The sequence below is a fragment of the Phyllostomus hastatus genome, unplaced genomic scaffold (genome assembly GCF_019186645.2).
Source record: "Phyllostomus hastatus isolate PE091 unplaced genomic scaffold, TTU_PhHast_1.1 phas_contig_80, whole genome shotgun sequence".
Classification (NCBI taxonomy): domain Eukaryota; kingdom Metazoa; phylum Chordata; class Mammalia; order Chiroptera; family Phyllostomidae; genus Phyllostomus; species Phyllostomus hastatus.
In genome coordinates this window covers 17,486,596-17,509,541 of record NW_025333960.1, presented here as the reverse complement: position 1 = coordinate 17,509,541, position 22,946 = coordinate 17,486,596, and the positions used below count along the sequence as shown (strand labels likewise).

The 22,946-nt window shown below is 39.7% G+C and overlaps 1 protein-coding gene across 1 annotated transcript in view; it reads right to left on the bottom strand.

Annotated features, from left to right (window-relative positions):
* COLEC12 (collectin subfamily member 12) overlaps positions 1 to 22,946 on the bottom strand; it is a 206,216-nt gene that overhangs the window by 169,449 nt on the left and 13,821 nt on the right. The window contains exon 2 of the mRNA XM_045850214.1: positions 13,088 to 13,138. Within this exon, the coding sequence (XP_045706170.1) occupies positions 13,088 to 13,138 (51 nt within the window). The remainder of the gene's footprint in view (positions 1 to 13,087; positions 13,139 to 22,946) is intronic.

The following is a 22,946-nucleotide window of genomic DNA, read 5'->3' as shown; positions in this document are numbered from 1 at the left end:
ATGAGCTTTGGTAAAAAATTTTTTTTAAAAAAGAACACTCTGAGGACAATGCACATTATAAAGCATGCAAAACTTGACTCTTCCTTTCTCAAATATTTGTTGAGCAAAGGAACTGTCCCAGGTACAATGATGAGCAAAACAGACACTATCTCTGCATTGAATTTACACCACAGCAGTGAAAAATATATTTTTAAAAAGTACAGTGGTACCTTGGTACTCATTAATTCATCCTGGAACTCGTGATGAGTACTGAAACTTAAGAGTATCGAATGATGAAGCATATTCTCTTGCGGGTAGGTGGCGTGACTCATACAAATTCTAGCAAGTGCAACAAGTCCTGAGCCAGTGCTGAGCGCTGAAACATTTTTTTGTCATCAAAATGCAAGCACAGGGTTTGACGAGTTCTGAAGCCATGAGTACTGAGGTATGACTGTAATTATAAAGATGCAAGGGTCATGCTCTTCTTCCTGTAATTCATGGCTCTGGAAAAGTAAATATGATGTCCTTGAACCCCTAACCCCAAAACCTCCAGAACTTTCTATTACCTCTAGTCTTTTATTTCCCTCCCCTAATTCTTTTCTTTCCTCTTCCTTTAGCATCCCAAGAATTTCAAAATTTTCAGCTCTCTCCAACTGTGGCAGTACCTAAATCCACCCAAGTGCTCAGCAAGGAAAAAACAAAAACTTTCAATTGATCAGAATCTACCTTTTCTGGGTGTTTGCAATTATAAATATAAAAAAAATAATACTCTTCCTTTTTTCCTTCCTTTAGTCTTCCCTTCATTCTAATGCTGGCTCATGCACAATTTTCAAAATGAGGCTAACTACTTACAAAAAGGAAGAGAGAGAGAAGGAATTGACCTAATAAATTCCCAGCTGGGAATAGGACTAGCTTAAAAGTTTTTTTAAAGTGTTCCCATTTTATATAACCACAATCTTGGAGAAAAGAAAAAAGCTCTAAGATACAGAAGACCACCCGGTCTTTTGTTTTTAACTCTAATACTTGATAACTAACCCAAAGTGAGAAAAATCACAGCTCCCAATGAGTCTTCTTTTTAATAAGGGGCATGGCTAAGTGATTTTTTCTTTTGTTGATAACTAGTGGATTTATATTTTCATTTAATATGTCCTGCATCAACGTGAGAAGCACAAAGAAAAATTTCATAATTGATAAATATAAACAGATCACTGAACTGAGAGAAACTGCCAAAGTTTCTTGGGATTATTAATGGAAACATTATGCTTTTTATTAAGTTTGCAGACACATGTATCTGAATAATTACCAACTGATTTTATAAAGCTTGGAGAGGATAAAATCTTCCATATATGAGTGTAGATATCTAGAATAAAGTGAGTTCAAAACACTTGAGCCTAGAAAATGCTTCAAAACCTCTAAAGTTACACAAAAGAAGGAATACATAACCACATGGAAAACCAATTATCATGAGATCACTAATATCTTGAACAAAACTAATGAGAAGGGAGTTCTACATTTGCCAATTTTTGCCAACTAACTTTTGCATCAGATACCTGCAAAATACATCTGGAATGAGGGTACTAAAATATTTATTCTGAATTGTCAGAGAAAAAAATATATATATATTTATATTTAAGTAGAATGCAGTAGCAGAATAGAGCCTTGGATCACATTATAGGTGAAACCTGTATGGCCTGAAGAAGTCCTTGAAATCATCTACACTGACCCCTTTATTTTTCAAAAGAGCTTTTTTGAGACTCACAGAGTTTACATCATTTTGTAAAATTCACATTACTAGTTACTTAATATGTAGCAAAAGAAAGACTACAATTCTGACCTCTATGCTTCCAATTCAGACCTCTTCAAATACAGAGTGGTGTATACATGCACCCACAGAGTATACACATACACATAGATGTGTGTGTACCTGTACAGACAAAGAGGGAGGTAAAGAGCTCAAGTGAAGTGCTGATCTCAATTTTTTTAAAAAATTGAGTTCTCTTTCTTCATCTTTCTCTCTTGATTAATAATGAGCATTTATAGAGTACTTGCCAGTGCCAGGCATTGTGCTAAATTCTTCATTTACATGAGTTCATCATCACAATGCCCCTCTAACAAAGCAATCTTATTATTCCTCTTCCCATGGTAAGCAAACGAAGGCTTGGTGGTGTCCTGCAGTGTGTAAGGTCACTCGGGCTCTATGAGATCCTCATTCACAGGCTTCACTGTTTATAGGAGATGCATTTTGGTTTATCAAAAGTGGAACAAAGACTGAAAGCTTCTAAACCAAATTATTTTATTACACGCTTTCTGAATTGTGTTTGAAATGAACATAGCCGCTGTTAATAAGTAGAGTGGATTCACATGCCCTCAGTTTAATAACAGCTGTGGTTGATGGCATGTGCAGCATATGGAGAAGGAAATTACCTTCCAACCTTCTTTCACGGGCTTATATCAAACAGATTCTCACACCTAGTCCTGAACCTTTTCTGTGGGCAAAGGAAAGGGGCTGCATCTACGGCCTCTCATTTGCACAGAGCGGGAGAGAAGGGTGGAAAGGAAAGTCCCAACATTAACCAAAACCATTGAAGTTTTGCCAGCACTGAACTTAACACCACCACTGGAGACAGAAAGAAGAGGCAGCTCCCATTCCATCTGGCATGTGGTGCCCTCTATTGTGCCTTTTGAAATTCTGCGGGTGGGAGGGGAAGCAATGTGTAGGTTTGGCTGATAGTTTTCTTTTATGCAAATGTATCATGGTTGGAAAACTCTGTCTGCTTCTCATTAAATTTGAAATTCCCAAAGGCAAAGGCCACACCTCCCTTCTTTATTGTGCATGATGCCCAGCAGATTATGGACGGTTAATAAATGTCACATCATTTTCATACTGCATTGACTAAGAATGACATTTTCTCATGAGTTTTGCTTGCTTCAATTTCTCACCAAATGTCACAAAGTGTATACATTTCCCAAGAAAAAGGCACTATTTAAGGCTGGCATTCCTTGCTTGAACCTCTTCCCCAAATTCCCCTTAATGCTTCATTCACCTTTTCCCTGAGCCAATGGACTTCTCGCATTCCCCATCTGTTTCACTCTCTTTTTCCACTCCCACCTGCAGAATTTGCATATGAGTCCGACACCTTATTTCATATCGCTTCCATCCCCAAATGGCGGCCCTCTATTCTACATAACCTTTATCACTCTTTTGGGGAAGCCTTTGACAAGGCTTATGAACTTGGCCATTCCTAATATGGACATTTTTAGGAGGAAATTATTGTTTTCATAAGGAGTTTTACACCTTTTGTTTTCCAAGAATTTTTCAAAAAAAAAAAAGAATTATAATATAAAAAGGATAATGGATAAAATAGTCAAACACAAGGAACTTGTTTTATTCATCTTTGTATCCCACGAAAAGCAGTCAGTGAATGCTCGTCAGAATGGCAAGTATTCCTATTTCCCCTCAATTATGTATTTCCAAAAGCGATTCAACAGTAAGACTTCTATGTAACATGTGAGGAGAAACAATCACAATGTGCTGATATTTCTTATCAAATGGCCCCATTAAAGCACAAAATATGAGGCATCTTGACAATTTCCTCTTACAAATACAATATAAAATAAAACCCAAAGAGGAAAAACACAATTCTCTCTCTTATACTTCTTTGAATCCTTGAACTTAGATGAAGACTCAAACTCTAAAAACAGCCATGGTTTTACTTATGCATTTTCCTGCTTCTCAGAACAAAAAGGACGTGTTAGAAAAAGTTGTTTCAAATATCAGAGAGTAGAGGACATCTTTAGACATTTAGAATAAGAGGTAGTCTGGATTTCTGACAGGACTCTTGCAGACTTCTAGTCCCATTCTCCCGTGTTCCTGACAAGTCTAAAGTCCTTCATCTTCTGCAGTGTGTAAAAAAAATTGATCTGTGTGTGGAAATATTCACACATACTGCATTGACCCAAAAATACTACCGTAGTGTATGAAAGGAGAAGCGTGTTTCAATTGCAGCCAAATGTCAGTTTTCAAAAACTTAGAAAAAGATAAAAATGAAATATTCAAAGAAGCAGAAAGCGTTCTTAGTTATGACTCAGAACAGGAAACCAATTTTGCAATATTTCCTGTAGCAAGAGTTGTATTCACTAGGATTTCGGACTTTCTCCATTTTTTTCTAAGTTCCTCTTCTGAAAAGAGTTGTTTCTTCAAAATCTGCTTAACACTATTGTGAATGCTAAGTTTCAAGAAAGCAAAATAACTTTTGTTCATTCATTCTCTTCAGTATCATATTGATTTTTTGTTTTTGAAGTTTTTTCATCCCTTATAAAGTGTCAAAAACTAAGAACTCTGGGTTCTTCAAAGTTCAACACCTTGTAGCTCCATTTGTAACACAATTACAAATCATTTAAAAGTAAACTTGTAATTATTTTGTGAGTGAAATGAATTTTTCAATGTGTTATATAAAACATGATAATTTTATAAGTGGGCCAAATTATAAATATAATAGGTCCAATCATAATTAAATTATTTTGTTATTTAATGATTAATAATCATTGTTTAATTTAACATTACATTTTAAATACATTATGTTTATAATATTACATATTATATTTATAATATTATATGATATATTATAGCTATTAAATTATACATAATAATAGTGGTCAGAGTGCTTCATTCTTCACCATATAATCTACCCCAATTAGCCCAAGCCAATCAGATCCAGCCCAGTCCATTTGTCCAAAGCTGATTCAGGAAAAGAAGTCTGTGGCTCAATATTGGCCAGTGAGGGAAAGTCTACTAGGGACAGTGTACTAGGGACAGTGTACTAGGGAAAAGCTACTAAAGGCCTCCTGAGAGAACTTCCTTGCTCTCCAAAAGGCACTGAAACAAACACAGTCTGTTATGTACGTGGAATGGCTGCAGCCACTTTTTGACCACTTATGTCACTTTTAAGAATGCATATGTTAATGTGGTTCTTTCTACATGCACGAAACTGCTCTCAGTATTAACTCGTTCAGTTCCCACCATATTCACACAGGTAGATAATTACCCCCATCTTTTACATGAGGATACTGAGGTACCAAGAGGTTTAAGGCTATTGTAGCAGTAGGTGGCAAAGCCAGAAACGGACCCAGGCAGTCCAGCTCCAGTACACACTCTCTTAGCCACGAGGATGCGATACCACTTCTTTAGGAAAGCTGCTCTTAGCCCCAGCATGTGCTAACTTCCTTAAAATGTATTCTTTGCTGGTGGCCAGCAAACCTTTAAATTTAAAAAGAAAGAAAAAATAATGAAGAATGGCCTTCAGCAGTTAAGGCCCTCCCCTCCCCTCCCCTCCCCTCCCCTCCCCTCCCCTCCCCTCCCCTCCCCTCCCCTCTCTTCCCTTCCCTTCCTCAGAAAGTAGACTCCTTTGATAATCTCTGAGCAAATTACAGCCCGGATGCAGGACAGAGAATACAGGACTGAGAGTAGTGAGACTGTGATGAAGGGAGGATAGAAGGTAGGAAGGATCAGAGAGTCTGAGGCCTAGTGAGCTTCACAAAGGAAGAGCTGAGGCAACACCAAACCATGCATGATGAGGCCCAGGAAAGGGAAAGAGAGGAGTGAACATAGTCAGCAGTTTAATGACAGCCGCAGTTTAGTGCAGACCAACAATAGATCAGGCCCCTCATATATGTTATATATATAGATTTTATAGTCCATGTACCCTGTAAAGAAGGTATTCTTGCCATTCCCATTTCACAGATAAGCGAAGTGCGGCTTAGAGACATTGGATACCTTGCTTATAAATGGCTAAGCCAGCGTGGGAACCAGGACTACCCAATTCTAATGCTTTGCTCCCTAACCAGCCACCACGCGGAACATCAAGGGCACCAACAGGCAATGTGTGAGAGTAAAAAGAATCTAGTTCACAACTGTGCTGAGGACATCTTTCCCTTTCCCAGGGGCCTCCAAATGAACAGCTCCAATCTTTCAAGGAAAGTTTCCAAGTTCATCTGTTTTAAGTTGCTTAGAGTTGCTAGCAAAAGGAATAACTCTTCCCCACCCTATCCCCAGCAACCAAACACTGGAAACAACCTAATGTCTTCATGCTGTCGTAACAAGAAAATGGCTGAGGAGTAGTTTTCTTTAATTTTTCCAAAAATAAAAACAAACCACATTCAGCTTTAACCCAATTGTAGGAAAAACAAATTATTGCCCTTTTTCTCCTTCCCCACACTCTTGCCAGGATTCATAAGTGAATGAAAACCAGGGAAGGCAGGAGTGTGGGTTGGATTGTATTTGAAATTGTTGAAAAATTCAGGGCTCAAGTGTTCAATCTCTACATATTTTGAAATACGAAACGTAAGACCATGTATAGGCAACTGCTGAGTTAATCCACACATCTATAGTCATTTATTTTCCCATAAAAAATTTGAGATGCTCTGAGGAAGGACATATCTGTGTGCTTCTCAGTCTTGGGTCAAGTGGAAAGAACAATGGGGACTGAAGTGAAATTGGAATCCATTGTTGGCCATGCCACATAGCCTGGTCAGCTTCAGTCTCCTCATTTGCAAACTGCAGGTAATTCCCACCTTGAAGGATTCTGGGAGAATGAAATGAACTAATGAATGGGTCACTGCCTAGCACAGAAAGGATGTTTAATGGTTTCTTTCATATGAAAATGGTTTAAAAATCATAATCTTATAGGAATGTGGTATTGAACAAATTTTTACTGATAAACAATAAAGACTAGGTAGGGAGGATCTGACCTTACCAGTAAGAAGGTCTTAATGGGAAAAAACATGAAGCCTGAACAAACATTGTTAAGAGAGGTTGTGAATATCACTAGCATTTATAATGATAAAAATTATGAAATTGCCTCAAGTTATTTTTTTTAAGTGATGGCCAGAGAACTCCCCTTCTTGAGTCTCAGGAACCCTGCCTGCTTGACTGGAAGCAGAGGACAGAGGAGCCAGATGAGTTTTTCTTCAAATCTCCTGAGAGGCGATTCTGCTTGACAATCTCTTTTGCATCTACTTCTCTGCATGCTATTTGACACAAAATTCTCATACATTCAGAAATATCAGCTCCATTAGGATTTACAAAACCACATAAACAACCCCCTCCCACTAAATGATGCAAATGGCTTTGAACATTTCAAAGAAATCCCATTGGGGCACCAAGTCGAGACTTTCATTCCCTGCCCTTAATTTATCTCTCTGCCCAGGGTCAGTCCCTCGCCTGATGTTGTACCCTTTCCATCTAGAGATGTTTGGAAAAGGTGCTGCTGAAAAGCCAGCCTCATGCTGGGCTTATTTAGTCATTCCCCACAGGAAATGATGGAAATTCCTGGCATTCTTATCAGAGAAAGGGGTGAACTCTGCTGGTGTCAGCCTTGAAGGGCTCTGGTGAGAGGAATGTATGCAGCCCTCCTTTGTAGTTGGAGGTGGATAACTTCAAAGTGACGCCTTCTCCAAATCCAGAGATGAAGCCAGCCTTCTGGGAAGGGTCCCAGGAGAGGGGAGACAGGCGGCCTGGTCCCCAAGGCCAAACAACTACAAGTTGAGGCATCCAAGTGTTTATCTTGAGCAGCCTCCCAAAGACAATTCAGCATCCTCTTAGTAAACTCTTCCAATCCTCTCTGCACTAAAAGCAGAAACTCACTTGCCTCACAAAGAACCTTTCTTTCTATTTGGCTAAGCACTTTGGTGCTGCTACTTTTCAGAAGCCCAAGTGGTCCTCTACACTGTTAGACATTCAGTTCCTCTAAATCTTTCAGCAAGGCAGATGGATTTGAAAAGAGGGGATGGAAGGTAAGGGGGGTGGGGGCAGGGTGCATGTGTTCTGGAAGGGCTAGGCTCTACTCAATATAGATTTCTCAGGCTGCTTCCATATGCCCAGAACTGTGCAGGTTAAACTGTTTAAAACTATTTTTAGTAATCTGAAATCATTATCCAAGGGAAGAAAGGGAAAATAAAAAGCCCAGCTTGTTTGAAACTATTGGTTCAGGAAGGCCTGTGAAGTTATGAGTGAACAAAACTATTCAAGGATACACTTCAGTAAACATGTGCTTAGAAAAAGGCATTGGATACACTCTTTTGGCTGTAACCCCCAAATAATTTTCAGTAGTTCTCTTACAATTTTTCCACTTAAGTTTTACAAAAGATGAATTCTCCTCCACAGAAGAATGCTTCCTTTTACTTTTTGTTGCAGTTTCAAAGTTTGCAATTTTTCAGATCTCTTTTTCTCTCATAGCTATAAACAGTCCCTACAGCTGCTCCCCAAGGAAGCAATTTTGTCAAACATAAACAACAAATATTTTCAGCTGCCCTCTGTTGCTCACTGTCAACCCTTAAGTCTACCTGTGATTGTCACAGGAGAAACCACATATCTCCTGCTCCTCCATCATTCCAACTCTGAACATCCTATTATTTTCCAAACACAAGAAACCCCAATGCAACCAATAAAACAAAGGCAGTCTGTCCCCACCCCCTCAGCACAGAAAGGGGCAGAGCAGACTCTAGAGGAGGGCCCAGGAAATCCAGGAGGTACCTGCCATCAGACCCAACACTGCCTGCCATGAGGCTGGGATAGATAGCCACTGTCCCTGGGAACCTCTTACCTCTCTCAGTTCTTAGCAAGAAAGCAGGGGGTGTGATGTGACAAGAATCCAGGAGGCTTCTGGAAATCAGAAAGTTCCAGGGACTTACTAAATCCTAGACACCATATTAAGCAGCAGGATCAAATAGTTGAAGAGGGAAGAACCTAATATCATGTACGGGATGCTCACATGTGCCAGGCACTGTGCTAATCCAGTACCACACTTAATTCCACAATGCCCCTATGAAGTAGGCCTAGTGTGAGACTTTACAATGTTAAACAACAATGTGCTCGAGGTCACAGAGTTGCTAAGTGTTGGAACTCAGATCCAAAAGCACATACCTGGTTCCAATGTCCACACACTTAATCACTGCACCCCACTGCCCCAGAAAAGATAAAAGGCAGCCATCAAGTGGGAAAGATGACACCTGGCCTGCTGGCCTCAGGGAATTGTTGTGAAGGAAAAACACGTTTGGAAGTCCTTTGGTAAGATAAAAGTGGTACACAAACGTGAGCTGGATTTGTTATAATCATGTCTACGTGGGTTAAAGGGCAGGATCTGGAACTCACCGTTCTTCCCACCCTTCTCCCCTCCTCCTGTGGAATTCTGATGCACTCATCTCTTGGAACTTAAATGGTACTTTCTTCCCTCTTACTCCCTATCATTTTAATGAATTTTTTAAAAATTTGAATGCACTCATGTTAATCATAGGATAATCAGAAGGTTTCAGAAGAAATTTGGGTCAATTTATCACAAATTCTAATTTTATAAATGTGTATTAATCCCTTAGAATATGAACTAATTATTTTTCTCTTTCTGCTAACTCTGACAATAAAGGCTTCCAGAACCATGTGTGCTATTTTTGAAGAAAACAGTAACTGAGAAATAAACAGAAGGATCTCATTGTAGTATATGTCATATTCTACCTATACAAAGTAAAAACTTATATACTGGTACCTCCTGTTCCAGAGGATGAACTCTGCCATACTGTAACTATAGCTATATCCTGAATTAATTAGCTCTGCATACTGAGGCAAAGAAACATTGACCCTCAGAGCCTGATCAATTTTGAAAATACTCACTTCATTAACCCTTCAAAATTTCCCCTCATCAAAGTTTTGGTCAGAGGAAAAAGTAAGTGGCAAACCCATCAGACTTAACTCCATCTCTTCTTCAGACACATGCCCAGAACTTTGGGGAAGGGGTTAACAAGCATGACGTAGAGAGAGGCTGCAGAAAAAGAGGAGACCTGGTGGAGACCAGAGGGCAACAGCGATCATCGAATGTCCCAAAATAACACTATACTAGATCACTAGAGAAGATCACCCGTGTTGCTCTTCGTTGTAATATTGTATTGAATTTGAAAAAAGTATGGTAGTATTATATAAACAGCCCTGATATTATGTAGCAAATGCTTCTGAATAACTATGTATGAATTACTTTGGAAATAAGCCACCAGGTAACGATTTGCTAAAACAGTGGCCCCTCTGTCCTGCAGATAATTAACCTCTGGTTCAGCTGGACCTTAAATTCAGGTTGTTATCATTGTACTTGCATAAACAAGACATACTGAAAATGAGACAATAACTAAACCCTATGTGTTATCCACTCTGTTTTGGGAAAAATAAAAGCCAACAACATCACCATATTTGGAGGTAAATCTCACTTTAAATCTTTTTAGGAATGAGCTTTCAGAGCTGTCACACTCAGCAGTAGCTACACAAAAATGCCCAGAAAGTGATGACAGCCCCAGAGTTCAGCAGAGTGATCATGTCATCTTTCTTTTTATAGTGCTGCACCTTCAAGGCACTTGCCCATCTGGTATCTCTCTTAGTCTCACAAAAGGCCTGCAAGGTAGACTTACCTACTTTGGCAGGTGTCACTGCTCACACTGTACAGATGTGGCATCTGAAGCCCACTGAGTTGAAGTGACTGGTTTCAAGTCACAAGAGTAGGAGCAGTGCCTACAGGGCTGTCCTGTCACTGGTCGCTTCCCACCACCACCTCCTTTAATGGTTAGAGTTTAACCATACCTGAAGGAACTGACTGTTGGGTTCTGCTACATTCAACGACCAGCTCTGGCCCCTTCTTAGGAACTGAAAACCCATTTACCTTCTATAAAACCAGATCCAGAATCCTAGGCCCTACAAAAGTGATGAAGCTTCCCTGATGGGATCAGACTGGGCATCCAGTCCACGTTAGAGTTCTGATTCTAGGACACAGAAGTTGAGAAGTCACCTCAACCTTATTGCTGACCCTTACCCAAAACTACTCTATCCGGGAGTTAGAAGAGCCAGCAACCATCCCCAGTTCTAGCTAACTTAGTTGAGAAGAACTTAATCTATCTGGGCCTCACCTCCCTTGTCTATAAAATTAGGTTGGTTTAAATGATCTCAAAGGCTCTTCTATCTCCAAAATTCTACTTTACCTCTAGGCTAGATATCCACCACTTTGCTTAAAGCTAAGTCCAAGAATCCTCAACATCAGAACAATTCTTTTTATAGCTTTTTCCATTTTAATTTTATTTTTCCTTTTTCATTTTAATTTCATCCCTTTCTTCTACTTGTGCCACTTGGTATTCTCTTCCCTCCTCTCTGTTTATGCTGTCCAGTATTTGTAAGTTATTTTCACATCCCTCTGAGTCATCATTTAACCACCACACAGTAAATCCTTTCTGCAACTTATTATTTTTCATGTTTTTTTTTCACCAAATCCCCACCCATCTAGCTAGTTACATGATCATTAAATTTTAAACAACATTTCTCAAAAGGTCACTCTTTTTAAAGAAAAGTTTTCTCTTGGTTCTTCATACCTCTACTGATTTCCAGCTGCAGATTTGAAATCTACTGATTTCCAAAATATGTAGGCATGTCCACATTTCCTTTGCCTTACTCTAACAAGTTTGATTTCCCTCTTTATTTCTGCCTTTTCATTTTTGTTTTCCTTCCCTCTATAAGTCTAGCTTTAGTCTCCACTCCTGCTACCACCTTCAGTGAAGCCTCCACAAGAAAGCAAAGCACAGGGTACCATCTAGAGGTACGAGATTGTGTAGCTACAGAACAGTGCTGTGGAGGAGAGAAGGAAGGACTGAGCATAAGCCACTCTGCCAGCATGTGAATGGAGCAACTATGGGCTTGGCACAACTACACTCCCATTTTAAAGCCCTATCTTTTCCCAGAAAGAAATGCAGAAGTGTGTGTCCAGAAGGAAAATTGCTAAAGCAATGATGGAGCCAGAGCAGCTGGGGGTTGTTAACTTGAATCAAAGTCCAGCCAGGATTTTTTTTAAGCAACAGGAAGTAGATTCACTCTCTTTCATATTCACTCTCTGTGTCTCTGTCTCTCTCTCTGTCTTTCTCTCTCTTATATACACACACACACACATTCTTTTCTTCTCCATCCTTCTTTATTTCCTCTGGCCAAGGCACAGAAACAAGCTGGACAGAAAACCTCAGTTTCTTTGAACTATCTTTGGAACTTTGCAGTGTTTACTAGCAGTTCAAAGCCAAATTGCAGGGTATGAAAAGCACGGGCAAAGCAAAGAGCCTCCGTGTGCAGCAGACTAGGAGGCAGAGGAGCACGTATTAGTTCCCCATGGCTGCTTCAACAGATTACCACATATGTGGTAGTTTAAAGTACAAAATTTCTCTCTTATGATTTTAGAGGCCACAAGTCTGAAATCTGCTTTAGTTGATGGGATGATGTTGGCAGGGCCACGCTCTCTCCAGAGACTCTGAACAGAAAACCCATTTCTTTGCCTTTTTCAGTGTCTAGTGGCTACCTGTGATCTTTGGCTGATGGCACCATCCCCCACCTTCAGAACACATCACTCCAGTCTCTGCTTTCGTTATCATATTCACATTGCCTTCTCCTCTAGGTAGTCAAATCTTCCTCTCCATCTCTCTTATAAGGACACTTGTGATTGCATTATTTTCTTTATATTTGCCCACCCAGATAACCCAGGATGATCTCCTCATCTCAAGTTCTTTAACTTTATCACATTTACAAACCACTTTCTGCCATACCAGGTAATATCCAGGTTCTGGGGATTATGGTATGGACATTTTGGGGGCCCTTATCTAGCCTACCACAGAGCACTTGCATCTGGTTGGGTTTCTAGAAGAAGTCTTCTCACTATCTACTAATATTGACTAAGTTATGGGCATGGAGTCTGAGAAAAAAAGGAAAGGTGTTTTCTAATTATCAAAAGAGAAAGCTCCCATGTATTTTTGCTCCTGTCTTGTCACATGTTTACCTTCCCCACCACGTTCTGTCTATTATGCCATTTGGTTGGTACTCAGCAAGCCCCATAAGTATCCCATGTGTGAGCACAGCTCCTGTTCCACTGCCCTCAGCATTGTGAGGAATCACCCACCCCAGCGTTGTGATGAAATCATACAGAAACTCAATTTCCCAGCAAAATTGGGTCTCAGAGCCACATGTGTTCATGTGTGTCAAAAGTCCAGCAATCGTCTTGTTACTGTATCCCAGGTCAAGCACAGAAAAGGAAAGAGCTTTGTTAGAACTCACCAAACCTCTTGTAACCGAAGGACTGCACCTCCTCCTCTTCTGTGAAGTCGTCTGCAAGAGAAGAAAAGACATGATGGAGTGAGGCCCAAAAGTGCAGGGTCAGTGCAGGACCCAACTGCTGCGATCTCTACCTGCTCCACCCTCCACTTCAGCACAGTGGCTTTCCTTCTGCTCCTGGGACACACCATGCTTTCTGAGGAAGACCACAGGGCCTTCCTCCTGTTCTTCATGACTCCTCCCCGTTCAGGTCTCAACTACACTATGACACTTTTGGGATGCCTTTCCCAACCACCATCCAGCCACTGCCTGCCACACCACCCTACTTTAATATTACTTTCTGATATCCTCCTTTATGTGTGTGCATGTGTGTGTGTGTGTCATCGTGAGTCCTGTGAGCAGAAACAGTTTCTGCATTGCTTCAAGAATGAATCCCCTGTAGTTAGAATAGTACCTGTCACACAGCAGGGGCTTAATAAATTTTGTTGAATGAATGACTGAGTAATCATCCAAAGAATTAAGTTATCTTCACATGATGGGGCCTCCAGATCTCTCATTCAGATGCTGAGCTCTGTGGTCATCTCTTCTATGAACTGTGGCACCTCAGAAGCCCAACATGACTCCTGCAATGGCAACCAAATCCTTCCCTACTCTCCTTCCATTGGATAACCGGGACTGACAGATGGTTTCCCAGTAAATGCACTTCCAAATACAGCCTGGCTGTGGGAATTCCTACATTTAAGAGCCATTGTAGAAACAAGAGAGATGTTATGTCAGCCAAGCTTTCTACCAAAGAAGCCTGAATTCCCTTTCTAATGTGAACATGATGCAATTCCTTATCACATCAATAAAGAACATCTCATTTTACAGTGCTACCAAGTGTGGGTTCTGGCAATTAATTGTGCAGTTAAAGGACACTTTTTATGATGAGTAAAGGAGTCAAGACCAGGGAGCCCCAATTATTCTTGAGTTAGTCACTACTACTGCACCCAGATTTCTCCCCATATGTAATTCAGTTCAGAAGCACTGATTCAGCACTTAGTATGAACCAGAGACTACCAGGCAGTGGGGCTTCAGAAGTGGTTAAGACATGGTCCCTTCCATCAAGAAGCTGATAGGCTTTCAAGGAAGAGAGGCAAGTAGGGAGAAGATAAAGCCTCTGTAATCATCTTTTCAGCCCCCACATAGGACACAGGACCTGGCTATATCTGAACCTTGAAATGTTATGTAGAAACCAAAGGCATATGATATCTGTAATTTAATGTGGTAAACCTTAGAAACTAGTTTGTTATGAAATGCCATGAAAACACATGTAAGAGAGCAATTACTCTTAACAAGAGAATGGAGAAGTGTGATAGCTTTGTGTTTTACCATTGTTTCCTTATTCAGACAACAGGGGAGAGATTGTTTGGAATCTAGAAAGCCAGGTGTTCATAATTAACGTAGTTTTTTTATGTCAAGGATTAAAGGTTAGTTTTTTTCTACATGGAAGAACAAGCTTACAGTCAAGAGGACAGCACCTTTCTCACTGACTCAATAATTGGTTAGTTCAACAAATACATATTAATCCCCTACTCTATATGCCTGCTTTACTAAGTAATTCTATCCTATTAATGGCTGAGCAGCTGGTTCTAGTCTCAGTTAAAGAGAAATCCTTATCTGCTGCTTCTGCTTAGAAATCCATGCATTTACTGATTCATGGGGTAAGTGCTCACAGCCTAGGGGAGTTGATGAGACATGAACATAAGTAATGATGCCACCCAGACGTCAGCTTCTCCTGCCAGCTCCAGCCCCTCCTTTCCTGTGCCAAGTCTGCACAAGAATCTACTCACATGCAAACACTGTGGTCAAGGAGGCATCACTGAAGATTTCACAGTGAAACAAAAGAGCAGTTTATGCTGCATCCCCAGCAGCAAACAGCTTAAAATTTCCCATTGGACATTTCTGTTCTCCCCCACAGGTTCTTTGCAGCAGGCCCACCATTAGTTTATTTGTTTGTTTGTTTTCCTCTCTGATCTTTTTCCCATGCAGCATTTGGTCTGACTGACTCCTTTCTCCTTCCTGAAATTTCCCTGGGAACTTCAAATGCCTCATATTTTTGTTATTAAAACAGTTCAACTTGGCCTTCGAAATGAACATACCCAAATCATTAGGGGGTTCAAGAAAACAAAGGCATTAGAGGCATCCTTCTAATAGAACTCAAGGAGGGAGGATTTCTGCGTCTTGTCTTAATCCTCATCCAAAAAGAATTAGGAAATCTTATAGTAGCTGTTTGCAGTGGGGTGGAGGGGTGGTATAGAGGGGCTAATGGCAATGAAAAAACTACAATAAAAAAGAGAAGAAAATACATAAATTTCTATTTCATTCAACTCTAAAATTAGAGAGAAAGTTATATGAGACATAAGAGGTACAAATAAAGTATCACAAATAATGTCTGACCGGGATTATCAGGAAGGTCTCATAGAGAAGTTTTTTTTTGTTGTTGTTTTTAATACTCGCCCAAGGACATACCCATTTATTCCAGAGAGAGAGAGGAAGGGAACTAGAAAGAGGGAAACACTGATACAAGAGAAACATCAATCGGCTGCCTCCCAAACATGCCTGACAGGGGACCAAACTCGAAACTCAGGCACATGCCCTGACCAGGAATCGAACCCAAGACCTTTTAGTTTATGGGACTACGCTTCAACCCACTGAACCACAATAGCCAGGGCAAGAAGTGTCTTAAATCAGTCTTTCTTAATATTTTTTCTTTAGAGTGCAAAAGAGAATTTGGGAAACACTGCATACTATATCCCTTTCTTAGAAATTCATAATGGATTTCGAATTATTAGAGACTCAAGAAGCGCTGAGAGCAAGAGAGAAAAAACCGTATTTGATTTTGTTTTACTCAGTGCATTCAAATGTTGACCCTAGAACCCTTTTTAATATCTTTAAAAGTTGTAAAGTTGGGCAGGTAACACTTAATAGAACAGTTCATTAGCATAGGTGTCCCCCAGAGCCCTAAATTTTCCCATCTGTTCAATTTTTTAAGTGTATTTTATTAATTATGATATTACAGTTTTCCCAATTTTTCCCCTTTATCCTCCCTCCACTCTGCAACCCCCCAAACCTCCAGCATTCCCCGCCCCCCCTTAATTCATGGTCATGGGTTGTACACATAAGTTTTTTACTTCTGTTTCCTATATCATTCTTATCCTCTCCCCATCCATTTTATGCCTACCAATTATGTTTCTTATTCCCTGTACCTTCCCCCCAATTCTTCATCTCCCCCTCCACTGAAAAACCTCCATGTGAAGTCCATTTCTCTGATTCTGTTCCTGTTTTAGTTGTTTGCTTAGTTTTTGTTTTCATTGTTGTTGTTGGGTTTTTTGGGGTTCAGTTGTTGATAGTTGTTTGTTGTCATTTTACTGTTCATGGTTTTTAAGTTTCTTACTTTTCTTAGATAAGTCCCCTTCACATTTTATATAATAAAGGCTTGGTGATGATGAACTCCTTTAACTTGACCTTATCTGGGAAGCACTTTATCTGCCCTTCTATTCTAAATGATAGCTTTGCTGGACAGAGTAATCTTGAATGTAAGTCCTTGCCTTTCATGACTGTGAATACTTCTTTCTAGCCCCTTCTTGCCTGCAAGGTTTCATTTGAGAAATTAGCTGATAGTCTTATGGGAACTCCTTTGTAGGTAACTGTCTCTTTTTCTCTTGCTACTTTTAAGATTCTCTTTTTGTCTTTAATCTTGTGTAACTTAATTATGATGTGCCTTGGTGTGTTCCTCTTTGGGTCCAACTTCTTTGGGACTCTCTGGGCTTCCTGGACTTCCTAGAAGTCTATTTCCTTTGCCAGATTGGGTAAGTTTTCCTTCATTATTTGTTCAAATAAGTTTTCGATTTCTTGCTGTTGTTCTTCCCCTCCTGGCACCCCTATGATTTGGATGTTGGAACATTTAAAGTTGTTCCAGAGGTTCCTAAGTCTCTCTTCATTTCTTTTGAATTCTTATTTCTTCATTCTTTTCTAGCTGGATATTTATTTCTTCCTTTTGTTCCAACTCATTGATTTGAGTCCCGGTTTCCTTCTTGTCACTGTTGGTTCCCTGAATATTTTGCTTTATTTCACTTTGGGTAGTCTTCATTTATTCTTTAATTTTTCGACCAATCTCAATCAGTTCTATGAGGATCTTGATTACCAATGTTTTGAATTCCACATCAGATAGGTTGGCTATCTCCTCATTGCTTAGCTCTTTCCCTGGAGTTTTGCTCTGTTCTTTCATTTGGGCCATATTTCTTTGTCTCAGTGCACCGGTCTGGTTGACTGTTTCTTTAATTCCTTGGTTGTCAGAGTTCCATGCAGTTTGATTTTCTGGCACTTCTGGTTGTTTATTATTTTTAGAATGGTTGTTATCCTCCTTCTGGTTCTGTAAGGAAGTGAAGGGTTTCTACCTATGCCTCCATCTTGGCCAGAACTCCTCCCCAGCTATTTAATTGATAAACAGCCTAGTCAGGCTGGTGATGGGGTTGGACATTTAAGGAACTGAGAATAAGGAAGAGGCAAGAGTTGATGGGGCTTGTGTCTCTGTTGAGAACCCACATCAGTCTTTAAGAGCCATAGGAGAGAGAATGAGAAGTCAGGGGTTCCTCATACCTGGACATGTTAGAAGGCAAAAAGCAATCATAGGGCCACAATGGCTGACAGACAGGTTTGGGGAAGACAAACAACCTCATATTATATGCATTGTTATTTTCTGTTCTTGAAACCTTTTCCTCTGTGTAGGCCCAAGCTACATGTGTCCCAGATTGTCTTTATAGTTTTGGGGGCCTGCAAAGGTGATATACTCAAATAAGGATATTCTTCCTAGAGAATATACAGTCATTTTAATGACTTGCTGCCATGTAGTGGCTACACTCCTACATAAGCAAGGATTTGGTTAAGATTTATGGCCTCTTAGTTCCACAGTGGCCATAACTTGATCCCTTCTCTGATAGCAGTTTGTCTGCAGGAAAGAGGTAACCTTCACATACTAAATAGTAAAATGTGTTTAATTTGAGTTATATCCACAAGCACAGACTTTCTTGGCCTCCAGGGCTGCACTTCAGCATTTTCACTTTAATATGTATGAGCTACAATGTCTTTTGCTTGCCTATCTCAAAATGTGATTCTTATTTTATTTTTTACTTTCTTTGGTAACTGGCACAAAGCCACATCCACCAGAGGTTTTGTGATAGAAACTGTTGAGTGGAATTCTATTGCTGATTTATTCTTTGAGCCTTGCTATTTCAGAGTAGCATAAATTCAAGTGAGGTTTAGTTTAGTTGACTTAGAGAGTTGAGGCATACATATTAAAATGTTCTGATCAATCTGTGGACCAAACTATGCAATATCCCTATGGTTAGACATTCTCTCTCTTTCCCATACACTTCCTTTGTGTCAGTGTGACAGCACTTAACTGTCTCCCTTATACTCAGTTCTGGTTTTGACTCCATCAATGGGAAAGACATTTGAAAACAGGAGACTTGTCACACTGTAACCCTCAGCAAATAGTAAATTAATGGGACATTACAGGCACTCAACAGTTGTTGAAAATTAAGCTGATTTTAATTATACATGTGCCTATCTTTCCTATTAACTGATGAATTCTTCATGGAAAGATATGAAATCTTTCTCTGTTAGAATGTCCAACATGCTTGGGGAAGACAAAAGAGCTAATAATATTTAGTCAATAACTACTGAATGTCAGGTACTTTCCAATCATTGTGTTTCTCTGTTTTACAGGTGAGAAAACTGAGGCTCACAGAAGTTACATAATTTGACCTAAGGTCTTACAGCTTGTGAGTAGCCAGACCAAGACCAAAACCCAGTCTGTGGGTGTCTCCACATGGTGATGGTCACTAACTACACAGACCCAAGAAACTAAACCCTGTGCTACCAACAAAGAAAGCTAAGAAGCTATGATCATATCACAGAATTTTGAAAATCTTTGGGCATTTGGGACCCAGGTCACTCTGAAAGGAAAATAAAAGTGAGGCTAAAATAGGGGGACTTGTTGAACATATATTTAAGAAGGAATTGACTATAATAAAAAAGATATAATAAGTGTTGTTAAGAATAAATTAGAATCCTAAAACACTAATTATAAGAATGCAAAATGGCACAGCCACTTCAGAAAACAGTCCAACAGTTCCTCAAAAGGGTTAAAAATAGAGATAACATAGGATCCAGAATCCCACTCTTAGGTCTATATCCAAGAGAAATACAAACATATGTCCACACCAAAACTGGTACATGAATGTTTATAGCAGCATTATTCATAGTTGTAAAAAACTGGAAACAACCCAAATGCTCATGGACTAATGAATGGATAAATAAATTGTGGCATATCCATACAATGGACTGTTATTCCACAATTAAAAAGGAATGGAATACTGTTACATGCTACAACAGGGAAGAAACTTAAAAACATTTTGCTAAGTGAAAGAGGTCAGTCACAAAAGATCACATATTGTATGATTCCATTTATATGGAATATCTACATTAGGCAAATTCATAGAGTCAACAAGCAGATTAAAGGTTTCCTAGGGCTGGGGGTTTGGGGAGAAAATGAGTGGCTAATAATTGGTATGGGGTTTCTCTTTGGAGTGATGACTGTGTTCTAAAGTTGACTGTAATCATGATTGCAAAACCTGTGAATATATAAAACCAAACACCAAATACCACACTTTAAATGAGTGCTTTGTGTGGTGTGTAAAGAAAAAAAGCAGTTGGACTTCTAAGGTCACCCACAAGGTGATGACTGTCTCCCCTTTTTCACAACAGAATATCAAAAGTTTATTACTCAGAGAAGCTCAAACTAAAGGTCTCTGATATCCAAGACACCAGGGACAGCTGAGATGAGGGGAACTATAATGAAATCAGGAGAAAAGGTGGACTTTATATACTGATTGTTTAATTGGTACACTTTTCCCAAACTGTACCCACTGTACTGAGGATTGGTAGATTCTTTCTGGAAAAAAAAGATCCTGATTCTAGAAGGTCCCCATCAGAACAGGGCAACAAGATCAGTCTAGATTGACAGTCACAGTTAACAAAAGCCACCAAAACAAAGAGGTTCAAATTAACCTTTACAATGTTCCACTCTTATGTATGAGAAGACAGACAAGGATCACTAGACATCTGACAAAGTCTCTAATGTGAAAAGACAAAAATGAAAATAAAGAAACCAAAGTAATTTGGAAATGTACATTATGTATGATAAAAATTAAAAAAAAACTCTTACTATTAATATCTTATGGACATAAAAGAACATACTATATCTATAAAATAATAACAGGATGCTATAAAAAGGAGCCATCATTTATCACCATATATTTGACCCCCTTTACCCTTCACTACCCTCCCAGCTCCCTTCCCTCTGGTCACCACCATACTGTTGTTTGTATCTATGAGGGTTTTTGCTGTTTTTCTTGTTTGTTCATTTGTCACTTTCGGTTTTATAGCCCACACACGTGAAGAAGATTTGTGGGTGGTAGACACACAATACAATATACAGATGATGTATCATAGAATTGTACACTTGAAACCTATATAATCTTATTAAGCAATGGCACCCCAATAAATTTAATTTAAATAAAAAGATAAAAGTAAAAAAGGAAGCATCAGAAAAAAATAAAAATCTTTTAGACATCAGAAGTATGATTACAAAAATGAAAACTTAATAGAAGAGTTGGGAGATGGAGTTGAAATATTCCACAAAGTAGAAAAAAGGGCAAATGAATAGAAAAGAGTAAAGACCGGAAAAAAATTAGAGAATCAATTCAGGGGGTCCAATATTCAAGTACAGGATAAAGAACAAAGGGAAAATACCATCAGAGGAAAAATCGAACAACATCCAGTATTGGAGGAAATGCGTCTTCAGAATGAAAGGGCCCATCACTTCCCAGCACAAAGGAAAGAGATCTACTCCAAGGCACATAGTCATAAAATTTCACACAACACTGAGGACGAAAAGAAAATCCTAACAGCTTCCACACAGAAAACAAAAAGACTACCACAATAATAAATATAAATAAATAAAAAGAATGGCTTCCACTTATCAACAGCAAACTGGAGCTAAAAGAAAATAGATCATTGTCTTCACAATTCTAAGGCTAATGTTTTATAAAATATATTTTATTGATTACGCTATTACAGTTGTCCCACTTTCCCCCTTCACTCCCCTCCACCCTGCACATCCCCTCCCACCCACGTTTCCTTCCCTTTAGTTCATGTCCATGTGTCAGAAGTTCTTTAGCTTCCACATTTCCCATACTATTCTTACCCTCCCCCTGTCTATTTTCTACCTACCATCTATGCTACTTATTCTCTGTATCTTTCCCCCCTCTCTTCCCCCTCCCACTCCCCAGTTGCTAACTCTCCATGTGTTCTCCATTTCTGTGGTTCTGTTCCTGTTCTAGTTGTTTGCTTAGTTGGTTTTGGTTTTTGTTTTTGTTTTAGGTGTGGTTGCTAATAATTATGAGTTTGCTGTCATTTTACTGTACATGTTTTCTATCTTCTTTTTCTTAGATAAGTCCCTTTAACATTTCATATAATAAGGGCTTGGTGATGATGAACTCCTTTAACTTGAACTTATCTGAGAAGCACTTTCTCTGCCCTTCCATTCTAAATGAAAGCTTTGCTGGATAGAGCAATCTTGGATGGAGGTCCTTGCCTTTCATGACTTGGAATACTTCTTTCCAGTCCCTTCTTGCCTGCAAGGTCTCTTTTGAGAAATCAGCTGACATTCTGATGGGAACTCCTTTGTAAGTAACTCTCTCCTATTTTCTTGCTGCTTCTAAGATTCTCTCCTTCATTTTAATCTTGGGTAATGTAGTTGTGATGTGCCTTGGTGTGTTCCTCCTTGGGTCCAACTTCTTTGGGACTCTCTGAGCTTCCTGGACTTCCTGAAAATCTATTTCCTTTGCCAGATTGGGGAAGTTCTCCTTTAGTATTTGTTCAAATAACTTTTCCACTTGTTGCTCTTCCTCTTCTCCTTCTGGTACCCCCTATAATTCGGATGTTGGAACGTTCAAAGATGTCCTGGAGATTCCTGGAGCCTCTCCTCATTTTTTTGAATTCTTATTTCTTCATTCTTTTCTGTTTGATTGTTCCTTCTTTCTGGTCGACTCCATTGATCTGAGTTCCAGTTTTCTTCCCATCACTATTGGTTCCCTATGCATTTTCCTTCATTTCACTTAGTGTAGCCTTCATTTTTCCATCTAATTTGTGACCAGATTCAACCAATTTTGTCAGCATCCTGATCACCAGTGCTTTGAACTGTGCATCTGATAGGATGGCTATCTATTTGTCGCTTAGTTGTATTTGCTGTGGACCTTTGATCTATTCTTCTGTTTGGGTCATTTTTTTTTATTTTGGTCTTTGTCACGCCTGTTACATAGTGAGGGGCAGAGCCTTAGGTGTTCACCAGTGCAGGCAACCCAGTTGCTGGGTTGTGATGCTGTATGTGGAGGCGGGGTCAGAGAGGAAACAATGGCACCCGCTCTGCTCTCTGTCAGATCCCAGTCTCCTCTGCCACTTCCCCCAAGCAAACTGGGCCCTTGTGGTGCTGATTCCCAGGTGGGTGGGTTTGTGTATGTTCTAGGACCCTGTGGGTCACTCCAATGAACTCTTCTGTTAGCTTGGGAGTCTCTCCCTGCACCTCAACCCCCACAGGTGGTTTCAATCAGTGTTTCAAGACCTTATTTCCCAGTACTGGAACCCTGTGTTGTGCTGTCTGTCTTGCTCCCCAGTTTTGCCTGGTTTATCAGCACGTGAATGTGGGACCAGCTCGTCAGTCAGCCGCCTTGAGTTCAGTGCCTGGCTTCACAATTGC